Source organism: Rattus norvegicus, chromosome 5, assembly GCF_021556685.1.
Source record: "Rattus norvegicus strain SHRSP/BbbUtx chromosome 5, alternate assembly SHRSP_T2T, whole genome shotgun sequence".
In the NCBI taxonomy this organism is placed as follows: domain Eukaryota; kingdom Metazoa; phylum Chordata; class Mammalia; order Rodentia; family Muridae; genus Rattus; species Rattus norvegicus.
In genome coordinates, this window is record NC_141538.1 from 146,895,828 (window position 1) to 146,923,410 (window position 27,583).

The window sequence follows — 27,583 nt, forward strand, 5'->3', positions numbered from 1 at the left end:
ACACACACACACACAAGTAAAATAATCTCTAGGGTTCTGTGGTTCTTCAGCTCGGCAGTTCGGATTCTGGGGGGTAACGCACTCTTCTGCTTTCCCAGTGATCTCATGTGGCAACCCCGGAACTCCAAGCAATGCCCGAGTGGTGTTCAGCGACGGCCTGGTGTTCTCCAGCTCCATTGTCTATGAGTGTCGTGAAGGCTACTACTCCACAGGCCTGCTCAGCCGACACTGCTCTGTCAATGGCACCTGGACAGGCAGTGACCCTGAGTGCACAGGTAAGAGCCAAGCCCCACCCCGGGCTCTGCAAATGGTAGCTCAGACCAGCCAGCCCCGCCCTGCCGAGGAACCTGTCAGTGGGAGTCTGGAGAAAATCGCTGGAACCATTTGAATAGCCTCGGTGGGTTGAGCATGTTCTCCACACAGGGTGAGTGAGCATAGTGCAAGGCGCTCGTGCGAGCATGCACAGAGATGGCGGCATGAACAGGGTCACGGTAGCTGTGAGCCCCACTTTTTATATCTGACAGCCGAGGTTCACAGGGGCTGATACAACGCACCAGCCGTTATCTAGTCTCCAGCTCATCCCCCTGGGCTTTCTCTTTCCTTTCAGGACAAAGGGTCAGGGCTCCGTCATACTCTGTCCACTTTGAAGCGGACACCACCTGCCCTCTTTACATCTTACCCTACCTGAGACCCATCTCCACCCCAACCCAGCTTCTGAGCATTGCATCTACTTCCTTGCCCCCCCTCAGGGTGCCCCAGACCCTTTTCCTTATTGTGGTACTCGGATGGGAGAGATGGACTGAGTCACTCCGAGATTTCCTCCTTTCAGAGTCAACTCTGTGAGCTCAGACTCCATTTGAAATCCCACATTAATCCCCCCAGTCATACCGTGTCTCATAAAAGGGACTTCATTATTGCATAGGTCCTAGGACCCTGCTTCTGGGCCCGAAAAAAGCCTCTCAGAAAGACTGTCATGGGAGGTGTTGCATCCCGGGCAAGCTGTCTTTTTGATCCATTAACAAACCTGTCTTAGAGTCTTCAGTCTACAAACTCTCCTTGTCCAGGACCTCATCTACTTTAGAGGAAATAAAGTCCCGTGGTCGTTCCTCTCAGAGGAGTGGATTTGAATAAGAAGGGAAGCCATAGTATAATTGGATGGCATGCATGGTATAGACATGAACACTGGGCCCGCGTGTTGGCTGATGCAAGGAAATCTGGCTGTGCCTAGTGGTGCCCAGGGTCTGGCTTGTCTGACGGTTCCTCCTTGGGTGGGTGTAGGAGTGATGGAGAGGGATTGGGAGACTGAGGAGACAAGGTCTGGGCTAGGAGTGATGAGCACTGTGTCATTCTTACTCTAGTCATAAACTGTGGTGACCCCGGGATTCCAGCCAATGGCATCCGGCTGGGCAATGACTTCAGGTACAACAAAACTGTGACATACCAGTGTGTCCCCGGCTACGTGATGGAATCACGCAGAGTGTCTGTGCTGGGCTGCACCAAGGACCGGACCTGGAACGGTACCAAGCCGGTTTGCAAAGGTAGGTCTGGATGCGGATGAGGGCCAAAGAAGAGACACGCAGGCATCAGCCTTGAACATCCAGGGGCGGGGTTGGGAGGGGCAGCATCACAGCAGGGGTGCGCAAGGCGAAGGCTGGTCCCGCACAGATTGTCAGGAAGTTGGAAGGTCCTGAGGAAAGACCCGAGCCTCAAGCCTCCTCAAGGGCTGCGTACTGGGAGAACAGAAATGTTGTACATGAGGTGGACCACGTAAAGTAAAAGATCAGAACTGCCTCAGATCCTTTCTAGTTCTGCTTGGCCCAGCCAGACTCCAGCTGCTGCAGGGTAGCTGGTGATACAGGTGACAGTAGTAACTGGACTTGATTCCTCAGAACAGCCTCAGAACTCAGCCTCCTCTGGTCTCCCCACAGCTATCATGTGCAAACCTCCCCAGCTCATCCCGAACGGGAAAGTGGTAGGGTCTGACTTCACTTGGGGCTCTAGCGTGAGTTATGCCTGCCTGGAGGGGTACCAGCTCTCCCTGCCTGCCGTGCTCACCTGCGAAGGAAATGGATCCTGGACCGGAGAGCTACCTCAGTGCTTCCGTGAGTGACTCCCTTAGGCTCTAAACGTGTCCTCCATGACCGCGCACATCCCCACCCCTTCTTGCGCATGCGCACTCACACACCCATATATCAGAGCGCTCTGCCTCTGAAAGTATAGAATCAATCATCGGCTTTCTCCCTGAAGCAGAGCTATTTCTCAAGATGCCGTGAAGTAGGAGGGAAATTTAAAGGAAGACATTGAGAATATTTTAATGGAGGCCTGAATTTAGATACTGTCTGAAGTCAGAGTGAAAAGAAAGGAAGAAATAATAGCAGGGTCCCCAGACCTAAAGAGGTCAGTATCAGAGTGAGGTGCGTGTGAGGCCATCCCATGCCAGACACGTCTCTCTTCATAGAAAGATGTCTGAGGGCTTTCTGCTGAGAGACTATTCATTATCCGCCTGGCCCAATTGTGTTCTGATGAGCTCCAGTCCATTCCAGGACTCAGGTTTCCCGGGTTTCCAGAGAAGCAGCCTGAAGGATTCTAGGTGCACCCCATGAGTGGGCTCTGGAAAGTTCACTCGGTCTGCATGCTACACACAGCAGTAGGATTTACCAGTTTTCATCCTACCCTGGTCACTGTACGACACCTGAGAAGTTCTGCTTCACTCTGGAAATTTCCATTGTGGTTAGGATCAATAGCTCAGAAAAAAATACAGAAACTTTGCTTTTGGTCAACACCTCTGGTGTTCTCACCACACCAGGGGGACATGTGCCAGCTCACAGCCTCCGGGTTGTATGGACTCAACTTTGCTCTTCCTCCTGAAACAAAGATCTGCCTTGCCTCCTTTGTATAATCATGAAGGTGGAGGGTGCAGCTGAGTAGTGAAGTGTATGCAGAGTGTGGATGGCATTCTGGGTTCCATCCCCAGCACACACAAAGCAACAGTGAATTATGGTCATTGAAAAAAACAACAACAGAAATGTATCATAGCTGGGGAGATGAACCAGTCAACAAGGCAGTTGCCTTGAAAGCCTGGGACCCTCATCCCCCAGAACCCACATTTTTACCAAAGGTTGAGTGTGCAGCATACCCTTATAATTCCAGTACTGGGGAGGTAGAGACAGACACACAGACAGATCCCCTCAGATTTCTGGCCAGCCAGCTTCTCATTCTCAGCAAGCTCCAGGCCAATGAGAGATCCTGTCTCAAAAAATAATGTGGACAATACCTAAAGAATACAACTGAGGTTGTCCTCTGGCTTCCACACGCGTGCCCTCGTACACACACACACACACACACACACACACACACACACACACACGCGGGGGGGAGATTTTACTCTATTAAACATGAAAGAAAAATAAAACTTCCCAAACATAACCATAGTTATAACGATATATGCTCAAGTTCCTTTAAATAGCATTGAATCTTGACACATTATTCCATGGCCTGTTATTTGTTGACAAGCCACCAAGAGCTTTCTAAGCACCAGTGTCTGACAGTTCAATCCATACTGATCTGCGCAGTGTCATTTTAGTGGCTTTTAAAACCTTTTTATAACTGCATTTGTGTATGTGCGTGTGTGCACACACATGCATGAGAGCAAGTACCTGGGGAGGCTAGAAGAGGAAACTGGACCTCTTGGAACTGGAGTTGCCAGTGGTTGTGACCCACCTAACCTGGGAACAAAAGTCAGGTCTTCTTACCTGAGTAAAAGCACTTACCCAGACATGGCCCCAGTGCCAGGGTTCAAATGAACCCAGCAAAGAACAGAAACAGAGAGAGAGAGAGAGAGAGAGAGAGAGAGAGAGAGAGAGAGAGAGAAGAAAAGGCTAGGCTAGACTAGGGGAAGGAGGTGAAGAAAACTAGGTTCTAGAAAGCATCTTGGGCCAACCTTTGTCTCTCATCTCCAGCCGTGTTCTGCGGAGACCCCGGGGTCCCACCTCGAGGGAGGAGAGAGGACCGTGGTTTCTCCTACAGGTCCTCTGTGTCCTTCTCCTGCCACGCTCCCCTGGTGCTGGTGGGCTCCCCGAGGAGGTTTTGCCAGTCAGACGGGACGTGGAGCGGCACACAGCCCAGCTGCATAGGTGAGAGGGGCTGGGGGCAGTGGCCTGGCTGGTGGGCAGCTGTGATGGGGGTCAGGGGAAGTGATGGGTCCACTTACCCGACTTCGTGATCTCACTCGTGGTGGAGATGGAGCTCTTCCTGTGCTTCTTGGGACAGACTGCGGGACAGGAAGAGCTAATGTACTAGGGAATCCAATGTCTTCTCGGGCCTCTGAGACACGTGGAAACCTCAGAAGGCGGGGGCAGGGGGCAGCTGTGCTTCCCTTAGTCTCTAGATCAGAAGGTGGGCAGTGAATGAGCCCATGACCCTGTGATGTTTCTGTGTTTTGTTCATCCAGATCCCACGCTGACCACGTGTGCCGATCCCGGCATGCCACAGTTCGGGATACAGAACAGCTCCCAGGGCTACCAGGTAATGAGCTCCAATTAGCCTTCCTGTCTTCTGCCTTTCCCTGTCACTGCCAGCACCAGAGGTCCCAGGAGCAGCACAGAGGGAGTAGGAGATCTCGGAAGGGAAGGAACAAAGTGTCCCTCAGAGCATCTTTCGGAAATGGAAGGGCTAGTGTCCATCAGCCAGCTGACGCAGAACGTGGCAGTGGTTAGAGCTATGAACAGTTCCCTGGAACCCCAGAATTGGAGCAGGATGTTTGTGGAAACCAAAATACCAAAACAAGCAAGACACCCACACTTTAGCCACATTGGGGCAGTAGAAGCCAGCCAGAGCTAGGCAGGAGGCAGCAGCCAGAGGGTCTTCCCATCTGCAGGTAGGTCTTGCACATCTGCCTCAGAATGAACCCTAGGCAGCCTGGGTGACACTGAGCAGAGCAAGGGAAGCAGTGAGAACAGGGTATGCTCAGGTCAGGACAGTAGGCTGGGGCCCAAGATGGCTGCTGGACTAAAGCAGATGATAGGCCGGGACCTGGTCACCTAGGAAACGTGACCTGTTCTGGGTACTAGGCATTTGGGAGGGATAGGATGCGTGTCTGGGGCCCTGATCTACTGGGCCTGCCTAGCAGCAGCAGCCAAGCAAGCTAGGTCACGTCTAAGATCACAGGATGCCACGTGGTGTCATGTGGAAGGGTGTGAACGGAGTGGGGTGCTGTCTCAGAAACGGGAGTCAGGAAAGAGCCCTCCCAAAGGTGACATTTGAACTGTGGGCTTCATGACAAGAAAGCCCACCCAATTCGGGACAGGGCGGCATTTCTGACTGAGCCAATGCCCCCCATACAGGAGCACTGGGGCAGGGAATGGCTGAGCAGGGCGAGGCTTGGGTGGCAGGCCAGCCAGGGTGGGCTGCAGTATTGCAGGAGGAGAGACAAGATAGAGACCTAAGCTAGGTCTAAAGGGATTGTGAACCTGGCTGGGAAGGTTACACATACTCCATGGCTCAAAAGTTCTGCTCACAGAAGCATACCTCAGGAACACTCCTGTACCAAGCCACACAAGCATGTTGTGCTCTCAGAATGGATTATTATACAGCCAGGAACATGAATGAACCCCAGATCTACATGACATGGGTCTCATAGAAACATGCTATTGAATGACAAAGATGCTAAAATATTAAAACAGTAAAAACGAGGGGCTGGGGATTTAGCTCAGTGGTAGAGCGCTTACCTAGGAAGCGCAAGGCCCTGGGTTCGGTCCCCAGCTCCGAAAAAAAGAACCAAAAAAAAACAAAAAAACAAAAAAACAGTAAAAACGCATTTGTCTATTTCAACATGCATATAAGAAAATAGATATTTTTTCTGCAAGGCAAAGAAATTAAAAACACAAATTCAAGATAGCAGTTACCAGAGAGGAGCTAAGAAATGGAATGGGGAGGGAGCAAAGAAATGAGTCACCTGGGCCCAGTGTTCCAGCCCCCAGGTTGTGTGGTGGCTCTGTATTGCACCATAACTTTGACCAAGACAAAGGCATAGGCGTCCTGCAGGCCCTGAGGCCAGCATGCGTATCCTGGATTTTATTCTGTACTTGAAGGCAGTGACTCTGATCCAGTATTTCAAATGCCACTCGGGCTGCTGAGTCAAGGACAGAAAACAGCAGTTCAAGAAGAAGCATGAAGGATGCAATGGAGGAGACTCCTGCTGTCATGACTGGGTGGGAAGAGGGGGCAGCATTGGGGGGGGGCCTTCAGGATGCAGTATGCTCACCTCGTGTTTCCCTAGTCAAGAGGCCCCATGGTAGGACTGGGGGACAAGAGTGACATCAGACTTAGCTTGAGGGGTTTGATTTGGCCAACTAAATTAGCCAGATAAAGGTGCCCAATTTGTAGAACCCGATGAGGAAGGCTGGGAGAGCAGCTTGGGTGTGGAGGAAACCCGTGTAACCAAGAGCGCTGCCTTAAGTCTGGATCTGACTTTGTTGGTATAAGGACCCATGGACACTGGGAGCTGGGAGATGTTACAGTCGGAATTGCATTATGGGAAACTGACCTGCCCATTAAGCCAAACAGACAGAAGAGGCCAGTGGAGCTAGACAGCCAGTGACTCTTGGAGGACAGAGATGAGGACACAGCCAAGCAGGAGAAGGCAGTAGTTCTGTCTGACAGAGTTTTCCAAAGCACAGATTCTCCACACCTGTAAAGGAGACCGGTTTCCAATTCTTAGAATGTAGTTTCACAGAAAGATCGTTTCATTTTGCAGTTCTCCACGTTTTATAAAATGCTTTCAACTCCACCATCACATTTGAATGTCACGGATTCCCAGGGTCATTCTGGCACAGCAGCCACGCCCTCTGTATGCACAGGGAGACTGGGGTTCAGTGTTCCATTCAAGGAGGAAATGCTCCCCCTGACAGTGTGACATAGCCGGTAAGGGCACTGATCTGGTCACCAGGCAGGCATACTTTCAGTTGATCCCAAAGGGCCAATAGGACCCCACCAGGCAGAGAGGTGTCATGGTGGCCAACAGAGGCCAACGCCTGAGTTGGAGTTCTCCCCTGGGAAGTAAGCGACTGTGAGACACTGCTAGGTGGAAGGTGACATAGGACACTTCTGTCCTTGCGGCAGGTTGGGAGCACGGTGCTATTCCGTTGTCAGAAAGGTTACCTGCTTCAGGGATCCACCACCAGGACCTGCCTTCCCAACCTGACCTGGAGTGGGACCCCACCTGACTGTGTCTGTGAGTGCCACCCCACCTGACCCCGCGTCTCATCCACTGGCCCAGGATGGAGTGGTGGGGTGTGTCCCCATCAGAACCAATGTTGGTCTCTACAGTGCTTGCCTCTTGAGACATCACAGATGTTTCTCCACAGAAGCCTTTCTGGAATTTAAGGTCATCCCTATAACTTAGCAAAGAAGAAATAATCTAGAGCCAGCGAGAACTAGGAGCTACGGAGGGGCAGGCTCGTAGAAACATGACAGAAGGGAGACTCATTTGCTTGGTGTTGCAGATTGAGGTTCGCTGTGACTGGCTAAGCCCTCATGCTACCATATTCCTAAAGACCTTGAGTGTGGGCTTGCAAAGAAGTGAAGGAGGGGGAGCCAGGCCTGAAAGGGCAGAGATGGAAAGGATCAGGGTTCTACATAGAGATGGGGGTTGAGGAGAGGCCCCTCAAGTGTGTCTTCAAATTCCTCCGGCCTAACATTGTCTTTGCTCTCGTCATCCAGCCCACCACTGCAAGCAACCAGAGACGCCCACACATGCCAATGTTGGAGCCCTGGACCTGCCATCCATGGGTTACACACTCATCTACTCCTGCCAGGAGGGCTTCTCCCTCAGGGGTGGCTCCGAACACCGGACCTGCAAAGCCGACGGCAGCTGGACGGGCAAACCACCCATCTGCCTGGGTGAGCAAGCCCTTTCTAGGGCAGAAGTTTCGAAGGAGGGGTTGGCAGGCACTGAATAGGGCCAGGAGGAAGACAACCCCTGCTTTGATTGAAGTGTGGCTGAGACCAGAGACCACTTCAGAACAGCTCACACAAGTTCATGTTGACCCCACCGCCTACTGTCACTTAAGCAAACACACACCGTCCTGCCCAGTTCCTCCTAGCAGGCCTGAAGAGTGCCTGACTCATCCTCTCCTCCTCTTAGTCTTACTGTCACTCTGCCAGGATGGCCCTGGGCATGGGTGCTTGTCTGTCCTAAGGAGTTTGCAGAAAGGCACATTATCCTACCACAGGCATGATCTGTGCCCTGGGGACACTTGCCAGTCCCCGGGAGATGGAAATAAAGACATGTTAGCAAGAAAGAGAAAGCACTTCGGGGTGGGAATGGGCTAGAGAGCTGAGAGAAACGTCCCAAGCACTGGCCAGCAGCACCATAACCCTGTAGGTCATTTCCACAGCACTGGCCTCTCCCGCGTTTATAGTGAAGCAAGGCTCTTTCCGGTGTGTGAAGTCCAGGCAGGGAAAGGCTTCTAGTCTTTCTCTGACAACTGTCTTCACCTTTACATCCACCCTGGTGTCGATTTCTGCAGCCTCTACTCTCCTCACACAGTTGGTGTTTTAAAGCACGTTGTCACGTTAACATGTCACCACCATATGTAGATGATAGAAATAATGAATGTTTGAGAGAGAGACACTGATCATCATAGCCTGATCAGGGTAACGACCCCTTGAGGAGCCAAGAGATGCACTGAATGCTGGGAACAGGGAGGAAGGCCACTGAAGGGGAGGGCAGGAGCCAGGGAGGACTGCCTCGGAATGTCATGTGTGGTATATGGTATGGTATGTGCTTGTGGTGGGGGTATATGGTATGTTGGGGGATATGTGTGAGATATCTGGTGTTTGTGTATTTGTTTATTGTGAGGGGTGTGTGTGTGTATTATTTCATATATGTGTATGGTATATGATGTGGGCTATATGTGTAAAAAGAAAGATAAAAAGAATGAAAGAAAAAGAAGGAAAGAAAGAGATGGTATAGGGGTATATGATATGTTGTGTGTATGATACATGGTGTGATGTGTGTATTATGTATGGTATGAGGTATGTGTGTGAGAGAGATGGTGTGGGGGCTTATGGTGTGTGTAAGTGAGAGAGAGTATGTGTATGTGTGATACACAGTGTGAGGTGTGTGTGTAAGTGTGAGATATGGCATGGGCTGTGTGTCTGGGATATATGATGTGGTATGCACGAGGTATATGGTATGGGGTGTGTGAGTGTGTAGGATGAGGTGTGAGAATGTGTGGTATATGGTAGGTACACATGTGGTATGTGTATGGATATGTGTAAACTGTGGTTTGCAGTGTGTATGGTATGGTGTATGGTATGATGTATGTGTGTGTGTGTGTGTGTGTGTGTGTGTGTCATGGTGTGTGGCACATGATGTGTGGTGTATGTGTGGTACATGGAGTGTGTGTTTATGTTCACACAAGCCATGGACAGATAGGTTGCCTGCGTATCTTGGACACTGTGAACAGTGCTGCCGTGACTCCAAGCTGAGTCTCATTTTCAGCAGAGTGGGTTCGGTTCCTCTGGATCTACACCCAGGAGTGAGACTGCTGGGTCCATTGATAATTCTATATTTAGTTGTCCTTAACTATTTCAAGATCATGCCAGATTCTGCTGTTCTTATTTAATGCCGTAACAAAGAACAGCATAAACACATACATCTCGGTTTCTCGTCTGATACTCCAGTAACGTGACTGACGTGTTTCCTTCCCCTGTTTGTCTATGCACTGTGCTTTTCTGAGATGGGACTGTAACATCGCTATCCTGGTAGGGGAGGATGAGTCCAATGCCAGATCTCAGAGCATGTTCACCTAACTTCAGAAAGGCTGCCACCATCGATATCCTCTATGTGTGACCAGAGGCTGATCCTATTTCTTCCTGTTGCCTCTCCCAGCAGAGGTCCGGCCCAGCGGGAGACCCATCAACACTGCCCGGGAGCCTCTGCTCACCCAAGCCTCAGGTAGGCAGAGTCCAGATTGCTGGCTCCCGAAACTGGTGCTGCCTCTGCCACACCTTAGCCAGTTTCAGTCACACAGGCCCCACACCCAGTGGGAAGGATGGAGACCCCACACAGACACCAAGACAATTCCCTGCCAACTCCTAAGGCAGGCCAACTTGGAGAGGAAGTGAACCTTCATGAGAAGCTCCATCAGAAGAGAAAGCCACGACCCTTATTAAAGTGACTGTGGCCCTGAGCTCTGGAATCACTGGGCACTGCAGCCCTTCCTGGCACAGCACCCACCAGTGTGTGCTCACAAATCCAGAGACTCTGGTCCCTCTCAGAGAGCTTCCTGGTCATTGGGACCTCGTCAAGATAGGCACTGTGTCTTTAAGAATGTCACATCTAGAATTGGACACAGAATCACAAGTGCAGCTTGGCCAATGCAAAATTATTACAAACTCTGATGTCCTATTTTGGACCTACTTTTATTACTGTGGTATTTTTTAGCTTTCCACTGCTATAAACAAGACTGTATCCAATCCAATTATGAAGAGAAAATGTTTATTTTAATTCACGGTTCCGGTGGTTAATCCAGGACTGGTTGGCTTTGAGGTTGGTGGTGAGGTGGTAAATGTCACAGTAGAAGCACATTGTGGAGAAGCCTCACTCACCTCACAGTTGTGTGTGAAAGAAATGGGGAGATAAAGTGGCTGGAGCCCCACAATTCCCTTTAGTATCAGGCCCTACTGACCAAAAACTCCTTCCCCAACTCCTAAAGTTTCCACCGCCAACCTCCTGTCTTCCACCTCCCAAGAGTACCAAGCAGGGAGTAAGCTTTAATAGTGGGCTTCTGGGGGAACATTCCAGATCCAAACAGTGGTATATCTTGGCATGTATGTTAAAGTTCTATAGATTCTGTTCAGAGGCCATTTTGGTCCCTGACCAAGCCATGTCTGTTGACAACTGACCTTCACATCTTAAGAGTCAATACTGTTGTTAGGTTAAATAGGGAGGGAAAATCTTGAGCAGTGCTTCTCAACCTCTCTAACGCCGTGACCCTTCAATACAGTTCCTCATGTTGTGATGACCCCCCCAACCATAAAATCATTTCATTGCTACTTCATAACTGTAATTTTGCTGCTGTTACGAATAATAATATAAATATCTGATCTGCAGGACATCCAATATGCAACCTCCAAAGGGGTCGTGACCCACAGGTTGAGAACCACTGCCTAAGAAAGTTGCTACAAAGATGAACGGTTGAGTGGCCATACTTGCCCAGGGAGCAGAGAGCTTCTGTACACTCACATTGTGTATGTGACTTGCAGTATTGGGGCATTTAAACACTAGCATTGAAGCCCTAGAGTGACCCTGATTGGCGAGGTGGAATGGCCCCCACTTGCAGAATAGAGCTGCAGCCCACAAGTGAGGACTGGTCTCTTGTACTTGATGAAGCTGGGACATGTGGATGAAGGTTCTGTGTAGGCGCCAGCTTGGCTTCTCGATGTTCAGAGAGTTGTGTAGGGGTTCTCTTCAGCCATGATACTTTGCCTTCAGTTTGTGGAGGGCAGCCTACATTCTGGCAACAGCTTGGGTTATTTCAGGATTCCAGTGAGGCCCCTTTGGCTGATAACTCCCAGTATTGGAAGCTTCGTTGGGTGACAAGAGATGGCCAGTTGGGGCTCTGTCTTCTCCCATTATTGGACAAATTCATTTAGATTGCTTTTATATATGTGTGTACTTTGGAAAGTTTCTAATCTATTAGATTTCCACACTGACCCTCAAATGGCCCTGAATTTTAGCCATCTCTCCCCATAATTCCTCCCTTATCCCCTCTTCTCCCACCCACTTGACCCTCCCATTCCAAACCCCTATCCATTCATAACTATCTATTCTATTTTTCTTTCCTATCTGTTTAAAATATACGGTATATTTTTATTAACCACAGTCAGGACACTGGGCAGTAGATCACTAACATCCCTCCTGCCTGGCTGAAACTTTGTCCCTTTGACCCTGTGTCTACACCCCCAATCCCACTTCTATCCACTCCCTACTTCTAACGTTTGACGTTTTAGCTTGGTCTGTAAGCGATACCTCACAATGACCTTCCTACTTCTGGCTTATTTCATGTAGTATCATGTCCCCCATGTTCATCCATGTTATCAAAAGGAAAGGATTTTCCTTTTTTAGGGGTGAATAGTGTTTCATAGTTTAGTCCATTTTCTTCATCCGTCCACCCACGGACATTGCAGTCGTCATAATTTGGTTGCCGCGAGTGGTTGCAATGAACATAGGCACAGAGACATCCCTTCGGCATGCCAGTATAAGTTCCCTCCACTGCTACTCTAAGACACAAGAGGACCATAGTCACCAGAGTGCCTTCCCATCACCCCTACATCAGACGCAGTCTCCATCTATAACCGGTCATCAAGTGGCTGTCCCTGGCTGTCCCAGCAACATCCAGAGTGTAACTCACACATTCCTCGGTCCCTCCAGTTCCAGGGGATGTCTTTGCCAAGAATTCCTTGTGGAAAGGGGCCTATGAGTACCAGGGGAAGAAGCAGCCAGCCATGCTTAGAGTCATCAGCTTCCAGGTAGCCAACAGCAAGGTCAACGCCACCATGATCGACCACAGTGGGGTGGAACTGCACTTGGCAGGTAAGGAGCCAACCATGTCTCTGAGAGCAGGGCGGGGTTGGGGGGTCTGAGAGCAGGACAGGCACAGGGGTGACAGTTACACACCTCAGCCGGGAGGAATCAGGGCTCTGCATCGGCGGGTCAAGCAGAGCTCGCGCTGGCCTATCAGTCAGAAAAAGGGGGGCATCTACTCACCCCGCCCATGGACTAATGGTTAACCATAATGACCCAAACATGAAGAACTCTCTCAAAGGAAAGAGAAACAGCCTGAAGACTGAGCCAAAGGTAGAAGCAGAGAATTCCCAGCAGCCCTAGCGAAGTCCGTACATGAAAGGAAGGAGCCGGCAGTGGTAGCTCAGTCCATTAGTCCTCATGAGACAGAGGCAGGCAGATATCTGTGAGTTCGAGGCCAGCCTCGTCTACATAGTAAGTTCCAGGACAGTCGGAGCAAATGGTGAGAGCCTGCCTCAAAAACAAAAAAAAAATCAAAACAACTATGAAAATAAATTTAAAAAAAACAAATAAAGAAAAATACTGTTCAACCATAATCAGAGTGAAAAAGCAAACACAAAATGTGATTTCTGACAAACTCCAGCTCAGTAGCAGCAAATCAAACCATAGGCTAAACAGGTCCAGGGGAAAGGCTGGGCAAGTCCTAGCAAGACCCTTGAAAATTATCGTATTCATGAGTTATTTTTGCCATATGAAATAGAAACAGAAAAATTGATAATAGTATGAACAATGTTCACTGTAGAATTATATTTATACCACAAAAAGCTAGAAACAGAGCATTTCCCCCAGAATAAAATGTAAGTAGTTTCATCATATGACATCTCCAGGATAAAATTTGAGGGCTGGGGAGATGGCTTGGTGGTTAAGAGCACTTGCTACTATTGAAGAAGACCCAAGTCTGGTTCTTAGCACCCACATGAAAGCAGCTCCTTCTGGTCTTCACAGACACCTGCACATATATACACACACATACACACAATAACAAATGAAACTTTAAAACAAATGCCAGTTTAGGAGTGAATATACCCATCAGAATACACTGTACCACCAAGTTTTCAAGTAATAAAGACTATATTCATAGGAGAGAAAATACATTCCACAAAAGCATTCACAGCAGCTATTTCCTTTCTATTGGCACTTTAAAATCATGTGTATTTGCCAGCACCACTGTGTGTTTCCATAGTAACTAGTGGGACCAGAAGAGATCTTTCTATCTTCAAGTATCCTTTTCTAAAGTTTGCTCAGGTTTCAACTTTTGTATAATCAGAGAACAAGTGTTTTCTTGACTAGACAGATGAATTGGTGAAGGAGTGGATTAATTAATTTGCATACACGCAGCCCATGTGTAACCAGCCCCCCCCCATACACACAGTCCTATACGCTCCTTCCTTTGTTCTAGTAAGAGACACACACTCCCACGAGTGTCGGCTATTCCGTGTTCATGGACTCGCAAACAAATGTACCCATGCATTGGCGGTCAGATCAAAATACATGAAATCATATTCCTTCTTAAAATGTTTAAATTGTGTGTGTGTGTGTGTGTGTGTGTGTGTGTGTGTGTGTGCGCGCCTCACACGTGTGTGGACATCAGCGGGCAGCTTTCAAGAGGAGGTTCTCGCCTTCTGCCGTGTGGGTCCTGGGAATGGAACTCGGTCGTTGGGCTTGGTGGCAGGTGCCTTTCCTCACTAAGCCATTTTGCCAGTCCTACAAAAATCACGCTTTCGCTCACACATATGAAAATCATACTCTCACTCACACATATAAAAACAGAATCACCGTCTTCGGTATTCAGTTACGAACATGCGTCTTCACATCCCTGCACACGTTCACGTTCAACCACATACAAGCACACGCACCGGGCTTCTGCACCAACGAGTGTGCAGGGGACATTTACGCCAGTGTCCACATGGAAGTGACACACACGGTCATGCCCTTGACACCCACAGATGTGGATTTTGAGAACTTTCATAGAGTTTCAAATATAACCTACTTTCTTTCTCTAGGAAATTATAAAAAGGAAGATTTCCGCCTCCTGCTTCAGGCTTACCAGGTCACGGGTCCGGCGGAGAGCTTCGTGAACAAGTTCAAAGACGACCACTGGGCATTAGATGGCCACGTAAGTGAGGCAAATTGGTCTTCACCGGGCCTTGCACCCCACCCGTCCCCAGATTGCTCACAGAGAAAGGACAATGGCGTGTGGGAACTACTGAGGTCGCCTGGAAACCTGAGGAGTCTTTAGACCAGGACTAGGAGCTAGGGAGTCCTGGTCAGCTGATAGACTGGGCAAAGTGGGGATCAAAGAGGCTTGAAGACTCAAGAGTCCAGGGCTACCATGTCTGAGAGAATCGTGTGAGCTCCGCAATCAGAACAGGAAGCAGGGGTCAGGAGTATGAGAGTGAAGGTCATGATGTCATGGTTGTGGGCTGGGAGAAGGTGACTCCCCAGTAACTCCCTGGATATGTGCTCAAGTTTGAGATGTGGACTATATGCTACTCAGCACAGCTCGAGAGTCCAGGACACAGAAGAGAGAGGCAGGGATCTCTTGAATGACTTTGTGGGAAATATATACATTGTAGAGCATTGACAAAGAAGAAACCTGTCCCTAGTGATGGTCATATGCAGGCCCCTTCTGACTTCACAAAGGAGCGTTGAGCATGGAATCACCTATAACTGCCCCTGCATCGCTGTCTTTGACCCCTGTTGGGAAGACACAGTGGGGAAAGAACAAGTGGTCTAGTGGTCTGGGGTAGTGGGCCAGCTGTTGCAGGGGAGGGGTGCTGTGGTTGAGAGATTCTGCTTTGTAGACCCACAAAGAGAAGCCACATGGTTTCTTCAGTGGCTGGACCCTGCAGGTAGTTCCTGATGTGCCCAGGATGTCTGTGGATCCCTTGGGGATCCCGTACCAGTATTAGCATCAGTCCAAAAGCTGAGAGTGAATAACTGATTCAATAGTGTCAGGGGAGAAGGAACAAGTGGAGGGAGAAGACAAAGCTGTGGGTGCAGGAACAGCTGTCAGCCATCGGGGTCCCTTCTTCAGCCAGCCAGGATCTGACCGAGGGAACACGTGAAGACGCTAGACAAAGGACACCCCTGGAGCTGGAGCATGAGTTTTGGGGGCACACCTGAAGCATCCTCAAAACACACTCCCACTGCTAAGAGGACAGGCCAGCTGTTGGAACATCATGAGGGTCAGGTACAGGGGGATGCAGACAAGTTATGTCCTAGCCACCACCTCAGAACCCAACAGCCTTTGGAACTGCCAAAAACTCTCCAAAATGTGTTCACCCTGCCAGGCTCACCTCCCTCGTAATTCTGTTGACTGTCTGCACGTCAGTTCTCATCACCAGTGTCCTCTTACAACTCCTTGTGCCCAAAGCCTACTCAAGACTCTGAGGATACCACTGTGTCACTCGGACCTCACAGTATGGCATACATGACAGTCCACAAATGGGAACTGACACAGGGCATGTTGTGAGCAGCAGACGCCAAAGGACACGGACAGCGCCTCACACCTCAACTCCTAGCACTGGGGAGTTGTAGACAGAAGGAATGGGAGTTTGTGGCCATCTTTGGCAATGTGTAGAAGTTCAAGACCTGCCTAGGTTACTTAAGATCCCACCTCAAAAATCCAGACAAAAAGAAAGAAAGAAGGAAAGAAAGAAAGAAAGAAAGAAAGAGGGAAAGAGAAAGAGAGAGAGAAAGAAAGAGAGAAAGAGAGAGAGAAAGAAAGAAAGAGAAAGAAAGAAAGAGAGAGAGAGAAAGAAAGGAAGAAAGAAAGAGAAAGAAAGAAAGAAAGAAAGAAAGAAAGAAAGAAAGAAAGAAAGAAAGAAAGGAGGAAAGAAGGAAGGAAGGAGAAAAAACACCACACTTCACACACACACACACACACACACACACCTTCACATCTAATAGGTGCCCCAGCTCTGCCAACTGACACACACACACATACACACACACACACACACACACACACACACACACACACACACACACACACACACACGCCAGCTATGCTCTGGTCTGACAGGAATTCCAGATTGTTCTAACATGCCTTGTCTCCCCCACTCCCCCGCTTCTCCCTTCCTCCTCCTCTGCCCCCATCTCCCTCCCCACTCTCTCCTCCTGCCCGTTTCTGCTGTTACAGGTCTCCTCAGAGTCCTCTGGAGGCACATTCGTCTACCAAGGGTCCGTCAAGGGCCAAGGCTTCGGGCAGTTCGGCTTTCAAAGACTTGGTAACTAGCATGCAGAACCTGCAAAAACAGATGTTTGATGGACATTCAGCCCTAAGTTGCTGTGCTGGCCACCGGGAGCCACGGGCATCACCCCTGCCCAGAGGCTCAGGCAGTGACTGAAACACTCCTATATCATGGCTGCCCTTCCCCATAGTATTGTGCCTTCCTTAGCATTTGCCCAAGAGGTGGGGATTGCCCTTACATCACAGACAAGAAACCCAAACCCTAAGGAACCTTCTCCTCTTTGTGCTGTCTCAGATCTGGACTCTGCACACTTGGTCATATTCAAACCAAACATCCTCACTCCAGAAACAGATCCCAACCCAGGGTCTCGGACTCACATGGGATAGGGTCCTAGCTTCTTGGGAACAGTAAAGATGGGGACTGTATCCCACACACTGTATCCCAACCCCAGGGCTCCTACCTGCCAGGCCATCCCTTTCCTTCTCTGACAGCTCTCCCCTTCAGAAAGTTCTCTCTTCAGTCAGCTCAAATCTGCTCGTGGCACCCCTTCCTCTCTGCTCCTCCACACAGTCGTCTTGGCTTTGCTCTCAAGGCTCCAACATGTGGCAGTTCTTAGACCTCCAACACAGGACCCTCAGCACAGCAGGAGGAAGACCCCAGCAAACACAGCCAACTCCCTTTCCCTGTTGATCCCTACCTCCTCGGGTGGCCCTTCATGGAGTGGGTGGAGAGCCTTCATACACCCCACCTCATTCTTCCATGGCAATCCAACCTCACTATACATGTACACATATACACATATACACATATACATATGTATCCAGCCTCACTATACATGTACACATATACACATATACATATGTATCCAGCCTCACTATACATGTACACATATACACATATACACATATACACATATACATATGTATCCAGCCTCACTATACATGTACACATATACACATATACACATATACATATGTATCCAGCCTCACTATACATGTACACATATACACATATGCACATATACATATGTATCCAGCCTCACTATACATGTACACATATACACATATACATATGTATCCAGTCTCACTATACATGTACACATATACACATGTACACATGTATCCAGCCTCACTATACATGTACACATATACATATATACACATATGTATCGTCTCACTATACATGTACACATATACACATATACACATATATACATATGTATCCAGCCTCACTATACATGTACACATATACACATATACACATATAATATGTATCCAGTCTCACTATACATGTACACATATACACATATACATATGTATCCAGTCTCACTATACATGTACACATATACACATATACATATGTATCCAGTCTCACTATACATGTACACATATACACATGTACACATGTATCCAGTCTCACTATACATGTACACATATACACATGTACATATGTATCCAGTCTCACTATACATGTACACATATACACATATACATGTATACATATATATACACATACACACATGTCCATATACATATGTATCATGGCTCCATCTGATGATCATTTTCATCTAATCACAGGCTTTGATGGCCAAGAAAAACATAGAAACTTCTAAAGAACTTCATCCTTTGAAGGTTGTGTTCAGAGATACAATTTCAGGGTCCTCTGCCAGCCGTCTTCCCTGGGACCCCCAGGGATAACTGTGTTCCAGGCCAGAGGCAAACTCACATGGGCCTCCAGGGAGCGTGTGGGCCAGCAGCTGCGGTCTGGGCGCAGGCTTCCGCTGGCTGAACTGGAGCACGTGACCATAGCTGATGCTCTGCAGCAGGGCAGTGTGGCCGGCCGGGAGCGTCACCTCGGGGTGAGTCTGTGACTTGAGTGTTACGCTTTGGCACTTTGCAGACCTCAAGCTGTTGGAGTCAGATCCGGAGTCCATCGGCCGACACTTTGCTTCCAACAGCAGCTCAGTGGCCGCTGCCATCTTGGTGCCTTTCATTGCTCTCATCATCGCCGGCTTCGTCCTCTATCTCTACAAGCACAGGTACTGGGAAGGCAGAGGCCGGGGGGCTCAGCCATGACCCAGACCTAGTACCCTGAAGACAGAGGCCAGGGAGAGCAACTATGTACTCAGACCTAGTACCCTGAAGGCAGAGAGGCCAGGGAGAGCAACTGAGCACCTAGCCCACCCCACCCTACCCAGCATCCTCCTGACTCAGAAGAATGTAGTTTTCTAAAAGGAGAAAGGATTCCCTCTCCTCTCCTGCTTTGGATCCTGTGTTACCTTTTAATTCAAGGTCACTCACTGTCTCTTATTCCCAGGAGAAGACCCAAAGTTCCATTCAATGGCTATGCTGGCCACGAGAACACGAACGTGCGGGCCACATTTGAGAACCCCATGTATGACCGCAACATCCAGACCACAGACATCATGAGCAACGAGGCGGAGTTCACAGTCAGCACAGTGTGTACTGCAGTATAGCCCCCAGGCCTGGCTGCAGCTGCCACCGCCACCGAGAGCCCCGCCGCCAGCAGCCGGTGAGATTCGGGGGAGCTGGAGGGTGGAAGACGGACTGGCTCTGCAGGGGACATAGGGACCTGTGTACACACTGCTCCGGCACACAGGGACCCCCACACACCCCCACAGGCATGGAGGGCTGGCCAGTGGCATTAGGACCCTCCTCGCAGATGAGAAAATTGGAGTTAAGAACGGGAACATCAGCAAACTTGAACAAGGCCATATGTCTAGGAAGAGTGGGTCAGAGTCCACAACTGCAGTAAGGAACTTGGCCCACGAGGGAATAAAAAGACATAACCAGAAAAAAAGCCAGGCAGACGTGGCAACCACCTGTAATTCCGTTGTTGGGGAGGTAGAGAGAGGAGGTGTCAGACTAGCTGATGTGTGAGAATCGATGTCTGGCTTCCACACACATGCATGCATGCATGAGCACTGCACTTTGTGTTGTCTGTGCATATGCAAACGCATGCACACAGAGAGAGAGAGAGAAACACACACAGAGAGACACACACACAGACACACACACAGAGAGACACACACAGACACACACACAGATACACAGACACAGACACACACATACACACAGAAACACACACATAGACACACACACACAGATACACACACAAACACACACAGACACACACACAGATACACACACACAGAGAGAAACACACACAGACACACACACAGATACACAGACACAGACACACACATACACACAGAAACACACACATAGACACACACACAGAGACACACACACAGACACACACACACACACACAGAAACACACATACACACAGAAACACACACACAGACACACAGACACACACAGATACACAGACACAGACACACACATACACACAGAAACACACACATAGACACACACACAGATACACACACACACAGAGAAACACACACAGACACACACAGAGAGAAACATACACACAGAAACACACACACATAGAAACACACACAGAGACACACAGAGAAACACACATACAAACACACACACAAACACACACACAAACACACACACACAGAAACACACACACAAACACACACACAAACATACACACACACAGAAACACACACACACACACACACACACGGGGGTGGGTAATAAACGCTCTGCCCCTGTGCCCACTTCCTACACGTTCCCATCCCCAGTTTGAGAAGACTAAAGCCCAAAAGCGAAAGACAGAACCAACTGATGCCCTTCCGTTCTCTCCTCCTGCTTGGCTTTGCCTCTTTGTCGCCCCCCTCCACTTCCATTCCCACCCCACCTCACCCCTCCTTCCTCTCTCTCCTCCTCCTACCTGCTCTGGTTGGTCTGTTGGTGCCCAGCTCCCCAGGGGGCAGGAAGGAGCTCCCCTGAGCACAGCGCCCAGTGCCCATCTTCGTCTGTCCCTCCGCCTACGTCTGCCACTGCTGGGACTCAGGCACCTGCTCGCCCTGCCTCCATCTGTGCTCGTCACCCTGGAGAGGACTCCACAATGCCCTGGTGTGGGGCCGTAGAGGAAGAGGGCTGCAGATGGAGGAAGGCGGATGGATTCAAACAGCAGAGTGAATCGTGGGTGTTCACCTGAACACACATGGCCTCTCCTTCACTGTATCCTGCAGAAGAGACCGCAGAGGCTTAAAGAAGGGACGCGTGTGCATGTGTGGGGGTGTGGGTGTGTATGTGTGCAGTACAGGTGTGTGTGAAAGATGCCCTAGACGCTTTTCCCCCCACAAACCCAGAGGAAACGACGAGAGGCATCATTACCTCCCAAACTGACACGTCCCCCCTTGGGGACTCGGGGAATGAGTAAGGACACATCTCATGGAAGGTAGTATGCAGAAGCCACCTGGCTGCAGGGGTAGCCCCAATTGCACAACAATAGGAAGGATTACCTGGAAGAGAAGGGGAGACATTCTTCAGACGTAATTTGGTATCAATGCAATTTTTTCAACTATAATGGCACTGAGTTTTAAAACCAGTGAATTAAAAAGTCATCTGGGGTCCTGAGCAGCTTTGAGAAAGAAGGGTAATATAGTGGCAGAGTTGGGGGATAGAGCAGGAATCTGCCTCAGGAGCCTAGCATCACATCCGGCTGTCAGCTGACCAAGAGAAAAGGCCTCTGCAGACAAGACAGCACACCCTGGAGAGGACAGGAGCAAGCCAGCCCTGGCTCCCAAAAGGTGGCGGCCGCCGCTTACTGACTTATTCTCCGTGCCTGACTCTTTACATGTCATTTCTAGTTCCTTAGAAACGCCACCAAAGCAGGACTTGCTATTTCCATTCAGAGGTCAGGGAAGAAGGAAGCACGAGACACCGAGATCGAGTACACCAGAGATGCGAATGCGACCCTGTCTGACTCCGACATCTACGGCACCTGCTGCCAGAAAACCAGGTCTCCAATGGGCACCAAAGGCAGGAAGGTAGGGGAGTCTCAACAAGAGGATGCACATGTCTAATCTGGACGCTGCTGTCTGTGCCTGGGCAGCACCAGATCAAGCACCCAGTGCCCCAGCCTCCTGAATTGGTGCTCGCCCCTTGGCTTCCAACAGCCCACAACCACAGCGGAGGACCTGGCAGCTCCTTCATCGAGAGAACTGAGTGAAAGTCACCTTCTCTCCAGCTCCTGGCAAGTGGCTCAGAGTCATTTAGGCCAGTGTTTCTCAACCTGTGGATCACGACCCCTTTGTGGGTCACGTGACCCTCTCACAGGGGTCACATAAGACCATCCCGCATACCAGATATTCACCTTATAATTCATAACAGTAGCAGAATTACAGTTATGAAAAGGCGACAAATATAACTTTATGGCTGGGGGGGGGGGGTCACCACCATGTGAGGAACTGTATTAAAGGGTGGCAGTGTTAGGAAGGTTGAGAACCGCTGATTTAGACAATGTCACTGTGTTTAGGTCATTAATGAATTCCTTATGAGTGTGGTCGGGAAGCCTGCGAGTTTAGAACTCAACATAATGACATTTAGATTCACTTTTTCCGTGTCCTGCGGAAGTTCCCTGTGAGCATACACCCCTGCTTCCGTGTGAACGGCAGCCTCCAACACGTGTAGGACGTATCGAAGTAACATGTAGAACGTGTGCAGGGATGAACAGGGAGGGGGGAGCTGGCACAGTTCACAGGAGCAGTTAAAAGAACTCAATGAGGACGGGCTGAAGCGAGGGGGGGGTCTCCATTTCCAGCAGGTGCATTGAAGGCCACAAGGGCAGGCCCACTCCTGTCCACATACCCTCTGGCCCTCTGGGACTCAGCATCCCTGTACCCAGTGGGAGAGGACCAGTCTAGACAAACTTGTTCATGCTCCTTCTGCTCTTGGTGGTGAATGCAGGAGATTCTCGGGTTCCTTCCCCGTCCTCCCCAAAGCTAACCCAGTGTGCTCACCCAGCCCTGCCTGGCTCCCTCCTGTGTGTGCTTGGGAGGTCCCAGGATACACTCAAGGAGCAAAGGCTGGTGGGTCCCCAGCACCTGCTGTGTGTCACTCTCCCTCTGGCCTTGGGCACTTTCTATTCATCCCCAGTGGCTCAGAAGGGAACAAGGCAGATTAAGTCCTTCACCCACCATCCGTACCCTGTACCTACCACCTCCATCCCACGAGGGAAAAAAACAGTAAAACAAAAACAAAAAAAATCTTTTGTACAGAGATATATTTTTATTATACAAAGTTTGTACAGTACCAAAAAAAGACAGAAAAAAAATGGTGTACATTTTTTTTTCATTATTGTAGGTAAATGGTGTGGGAGCCTTTTTTTTGTAAATGTAATAAAATGTATAAATATGGTTTTCAGAAAGCATCCCGTGCTGTAAATATGTAATCTACACCCCTTTCTCGGCTTGTCTGCAGTATATGCATTTAATTTATCTGTCTCCGTATATGAGGCTTCCCCCTGGGGTTCTGCATTATGGTACTTTCCGGAATTTGAAAGCAATTTTAAATTTTTTGAATTCAAATAAAATATAAATTTTTGCATTGGTTTTCTTACATTTCTATGGCCTCGCTCGTGGCTGAGACTGCAGAGGTCAGGCTCCAAGGATTCCAGGATGTGGGGAGCTTCCAGGTGGGACAGTCTCTTAAAGGAACAGGGAGCTTAGTGGGAACGGAGAAGTTGTCACTTTATGTGGAACACATACCCAGGCTACCTTCGGCCTCCTGGCTTCATACCCACACTGAACTTTAGTTCCAACTTCGCCTCCTTTGTGACCCAATTTAAGCCAGCTTTCCCAGTTTCGGTGAAGGCATTTTGCCTGGTTCATAACACCCGGTATTTACCTTCAGGCCACGAAGAACCAGCAGGATGGGCTGATCCTCCCTCGGTTTGGCAGGGTTTGCTGTCAGAAAGGGTCGTGAGTGAAATAAACCCCATCGCACGGGAGATGGCTCGGAACAGAATTTTACTCCGGTTTATCAGAATAACAGCAGGTGATTCCTCACTGCCCCCAAACGCCAGGACAAGGCGAGAGTTCCATAAACCCAAGGGCACAGAAAGAGGGGCTAGCTAACCTACGCTGCCAGAGAACCAAAGCACACCATCCCCTGCACCAGGGAAGAAGGTACCTGTTGTGTTGGATGCAAAATTTCCTCCCAGTTGACATGCGTGTTTGAACACTTGGTCCTTGGCTGGCGCTTTCGGAAGGTTGGAGAACCTCTCGGAGATGCAGCCTTGCCAGGAGGAGTAAGTCCATAGGGGCCTGCCTTGAGGTTGAATAGGGGCCCCTCCCCACATCGTCTGACTGTGCACACAATGTGACCAGCTGCCTCAGCTCCTGCTGTCGTGTTTTCCCCACAGTGATAAACTGTACCCTCAAACTGTAACCCAAAATAAAACCTACCTTCCTGAAGTTGCTCCTGTACTCAGTCACAGCAGAAAGGAAAATAATTGATATGGTACCCTTGAACTAAGGAACCAAAGCCACCGTACCCCTCCCTCCACTAGAATTGCCCCAAAACTCTGCACACATGTTTTGTCATGAACCGATAGGGCATCCACATATCTTCATAGTTTCCATGAGAGTAAGAAGTAAGATGCTGCAGCCAGATGGTGCCATGAGCAAGAGCCCTTGCTGCTCAGGCCTGACAACCTGAGTTTAATCCCTGGGACCCATGTGGAAAAGCCAGATTCAATGTGCTTCTGTGGTCTCAGCACTTGTATAGCAAGATAGGGGAGGATGCCGGAGGCTTGCCTGGCATCTCAAAGGCCAGCTGATCTGGAGGTCATGGGACAGGAGCAAGAACGGGGAAGACACTACCTCAAGAGGGTGGAAGGAGAGAACTGAGTCCTGAAAGCTGTCCTCTGACCTCTGTGCATGGCATGTACATGAACATGTATGCACGCACGTGCGTGTGCGACACACAAATGCACATGCATGTACAGATGCACAGTGTACCCACACACATGTACACGCGCACACATTTACACACAAATGCACACACACATACACACATAGATCCACACACACACATATGACACACACATGCATGTATACACATACACATGTGTACACACAATAGAAAAGAGTGCAGAAAATGGTAGTACAGCATAGCAGCTAATTAAAATACTCCTCTAGGAATATAAGAGAATGCCTTTTGGAAGCATCTTAACATTAATTAAATAAAATGAGGTGCAAATATTAAAATGCAGCACAGGGGGGCTAGAAAGATGGCTCGGCAGTGAAGAGCACTTGATGCTTTTGCAGAGAACCCCGGCTCAATTTCCAGCACCCAAAGGGTTGCTCACACCGTATGTAACACCAATCCTAGGGATCCAACGTCCTCTTTTGGATACTGAGGACATTGCATGCACATGGCACACAGACACACACGCAGGCAAACACCCAGACGAGTACAGCCCATGTAAGAAAGTGAAAGCCTTGGGTGAGAAGTGGGCATAGATTTTAAGATGACAGACGTACCTTAGAAATAAAAGGCACATGAAAGGGGGATGGCAGATACAGAACAATCTTGCAGTGAAGGCCACATGGGAGAAATCAGAACATCCACCACACAGGAAGAGGGAAACATAGAAACAGGGAGAAAAGGCAGAACAAGCTGATCCGTGTGCGATGGGAGTCCTGGAAGAAGAAACCTACATAAACCAAGCAGAATGAATATTTAAAGTTATATTAAAAAGTACTAGAAGTAACAGAAACTTTTGGCCTACCTGTTAAGACGTGAGCCAAGTTTCTGAGAAAAATCCATCTGGTATGCTCGGCGCTGAGACGTCCCAGCAAAACTTCAGGATTTTAAACAAAGAGAAAGCGTTCAGGCTAGGGGTGCAGCTCGTTTATAGAGTGCTTGCGTATGGTGTGCAAAGCCCCGGGTTGCTTCCCCAGCATTGCAAAGACAAAAGGAAAGAGAACATTCTGAGTCTCTTTAAAAATAAACCCGCTATACAGGGAGAAGCAGTTTGTAGAGACAAATGCAGCTGACAGGAAGAGAAGAATTAGTGGAGACCCAGAAGCAGTTACAAGGTAGCGATGCGCTATGAGCAGAGTGAGAGACATGGTCAGTGTGGAAACACATGCAGGCAAGCGCCAGATCTCAGTACAAGTGTGGGCATTTCTATCGGAACTGAGCTACATGGGTACAGCATGTGTGAATACGTTTTTACATGTTGCTCAACCTTTAAGAGACATAGCTTCCAGGGTTGGGGATTTAGCTCAGTGGTAGAGCACTTGCCTAGCAACCGCAAGGCCCTGGGTTCGGTCCCCAGCTACGAAAAAAAGAAAAGGAAAAAAAAGAGAGACATAGCTTCCCCCTGTGAGCATGTGTCATACACAAAGAAGCAATAGAGCTGTCATCTCTGACAAGGATGAAAGAAGTGTGGGAAACCCCCTTGTGAATGGCAAGTGTAAGCTATGTTTAAGATCCTAAAGAGGAGGAGGAAGAAGAGAAGGGGGAAGAGGAAATGGAAAGGGAGGAAGAGGAAAAGGAAAGGAAGGAAGAGGAGAAAAAGGAGGAAAAGGCGAGAGGAAGGGGGAAAAGCGTGGGGAGCTAGTGGTAAGATTTATCCTTTATAAAAATTTCCAGTTAATAAATGAATTCTAGAGTTGCCCTTTGAAAACCTCAGTCCTTCCTCAGAAAATTGAACATTCCACTCCCTGAGGACCCAGCTATACCTCTCCTGGGCATATGCCCAAAAGATGCTCCAACACATAACAAAGACACATGCCCCACTATGTTCATAGCAGCCTTATTTATAATAGCCAGAAGCTGGAAAGAACCCAGATGCCCTTCAACAGAGGAATGGATTCAAAAAATGTGGTACATCTACACAATGGAGTCTACTCAGCTATCAAAAACAATGTCTTCATGAAATTCATAGGCAAATGGAATGAACTAGAAAATATCATCCTGAGTGAGGTAACCCAATCACAGAAAAACACACTTGGTATGCACTCATTGATAAGTGGATATTAGCCCAAAAACTTGAATTACCCAAGATGAAATCCACAGACCACAAGAAGCTCAAGAAGAAGGAAGACCAAAATGTGGATGCTCCCACTCCTTCTTAAAAGGGGAAAGAATATCCATAGGAGGGGATATAAAAGCAAAGTTTAGAGCGTTGACTAAAGGAACGGCCATTCAGAGCCTGCCCCATATGTGGCCCATATATATACATCCACCAAAACTAGATAAGATTGATGAAGCTAAAAAGTGCAGACTGAAAGGGACTGGATATAAATCTCTCCTGAGAGATACATCCAGAGCACGCCCAATACAGAGGTCAATGCTAGCAGCAAACCATTGAACTGAGAACAGAACCCCCTTGGTGGGGAGGAATTAGAGGAAGGATTGAAAGAGCTGAAGGGGCTTGCAAGCCCATAAGAACAACAATACCAATCAACCAGAGCTTCCAGGGACTAAACCACTATCGAAAGACTGTACATGGACTGACCCAGGGCTCCAACTACATATGTAGCAGAGAATAGTCTTGTTGGGGCACCAGTGGAAAGGGAAGCCCTTGGTCCTGCCAAGGTTGAACCCCCAGTGCAGGGGAATATGGGGGGGCAGTAAGGGGGATGGATGGGGGAATACCTGTATGGGGGAGGGGCAGGGGATTGTGGGGAGCTTATGGACAGGAAACCAGGAAAGGGAATAACATTTGAAATGTAAGTAAAGGGTTGGGGATTTAGCTCAGTGGTAGAGCGCTTGCCTAGGAAGCGCAAGGCCCTGGGTTCGGTCCCCAGCTCTGAAAAAAAAAAAAAATGTAAGTAAAGAAATATATCTAATAAAAGGAGAGAGAGAGAGAGAGAGAGAGAGAGAGAGAGAAAACC

General features: G+C 49.0%; 1 protein-coding gene across 3 annotated transcripts in view; it reads left to right on the forward strand.

The window, feature by feature from the left end:
* The window catches only part of Csmd2 (CUB and Sushi multiple domains 2), a 569,250-nt gene extending 545,957 nt beyond the window's left edge, over window positions 1–23,293 (forward strand). For 2 of the 3 annotated variants that reach the window (XM_087548710.1, XM_087548711.1), the window contains 14 exons: window positions 99–275; window positions 1,359–1,538; window positions 1,929–2,102; window positions 3,960–4,133; window positions 4,451–4,524; window positions 7,120–7,231; window positions 7,720–7,899; window positions 9,896–9,961; window positions 12,440–12,601; window positions 14,596–14,708; window positions 16,737–16,824; window positions 18,688–18,826; window positions 19,105–19,320; window positions 20,645–23,293. In XM_087548710.1, the coding sequence (XP_087404836.1) occupies window positions 99–275; window positions 1,359–1,538; window positions 1,929–2,102; window positions 3,960–4,133; window positions 4,451–4,524; window positions 7,120–7,231; window positions 7,720–7,899; window positions 9,896–9,961; window positions 12,440–12,601; window positions 14,596–14,708; window positions 16,737–16,824; window positions 18,688–18,826; window positions 19,105–19,264 (1,799 nt within the window). In that variant the 3' untranslated portion in view covers window positions 19,265–19,320; window positions 20,645–23,293. 3 annotated transcript variants of the gene reach the window in all.
* The last annotated feature ends 4,290 nt before the right edge of the window (window positions 23,294–27,583 follow it).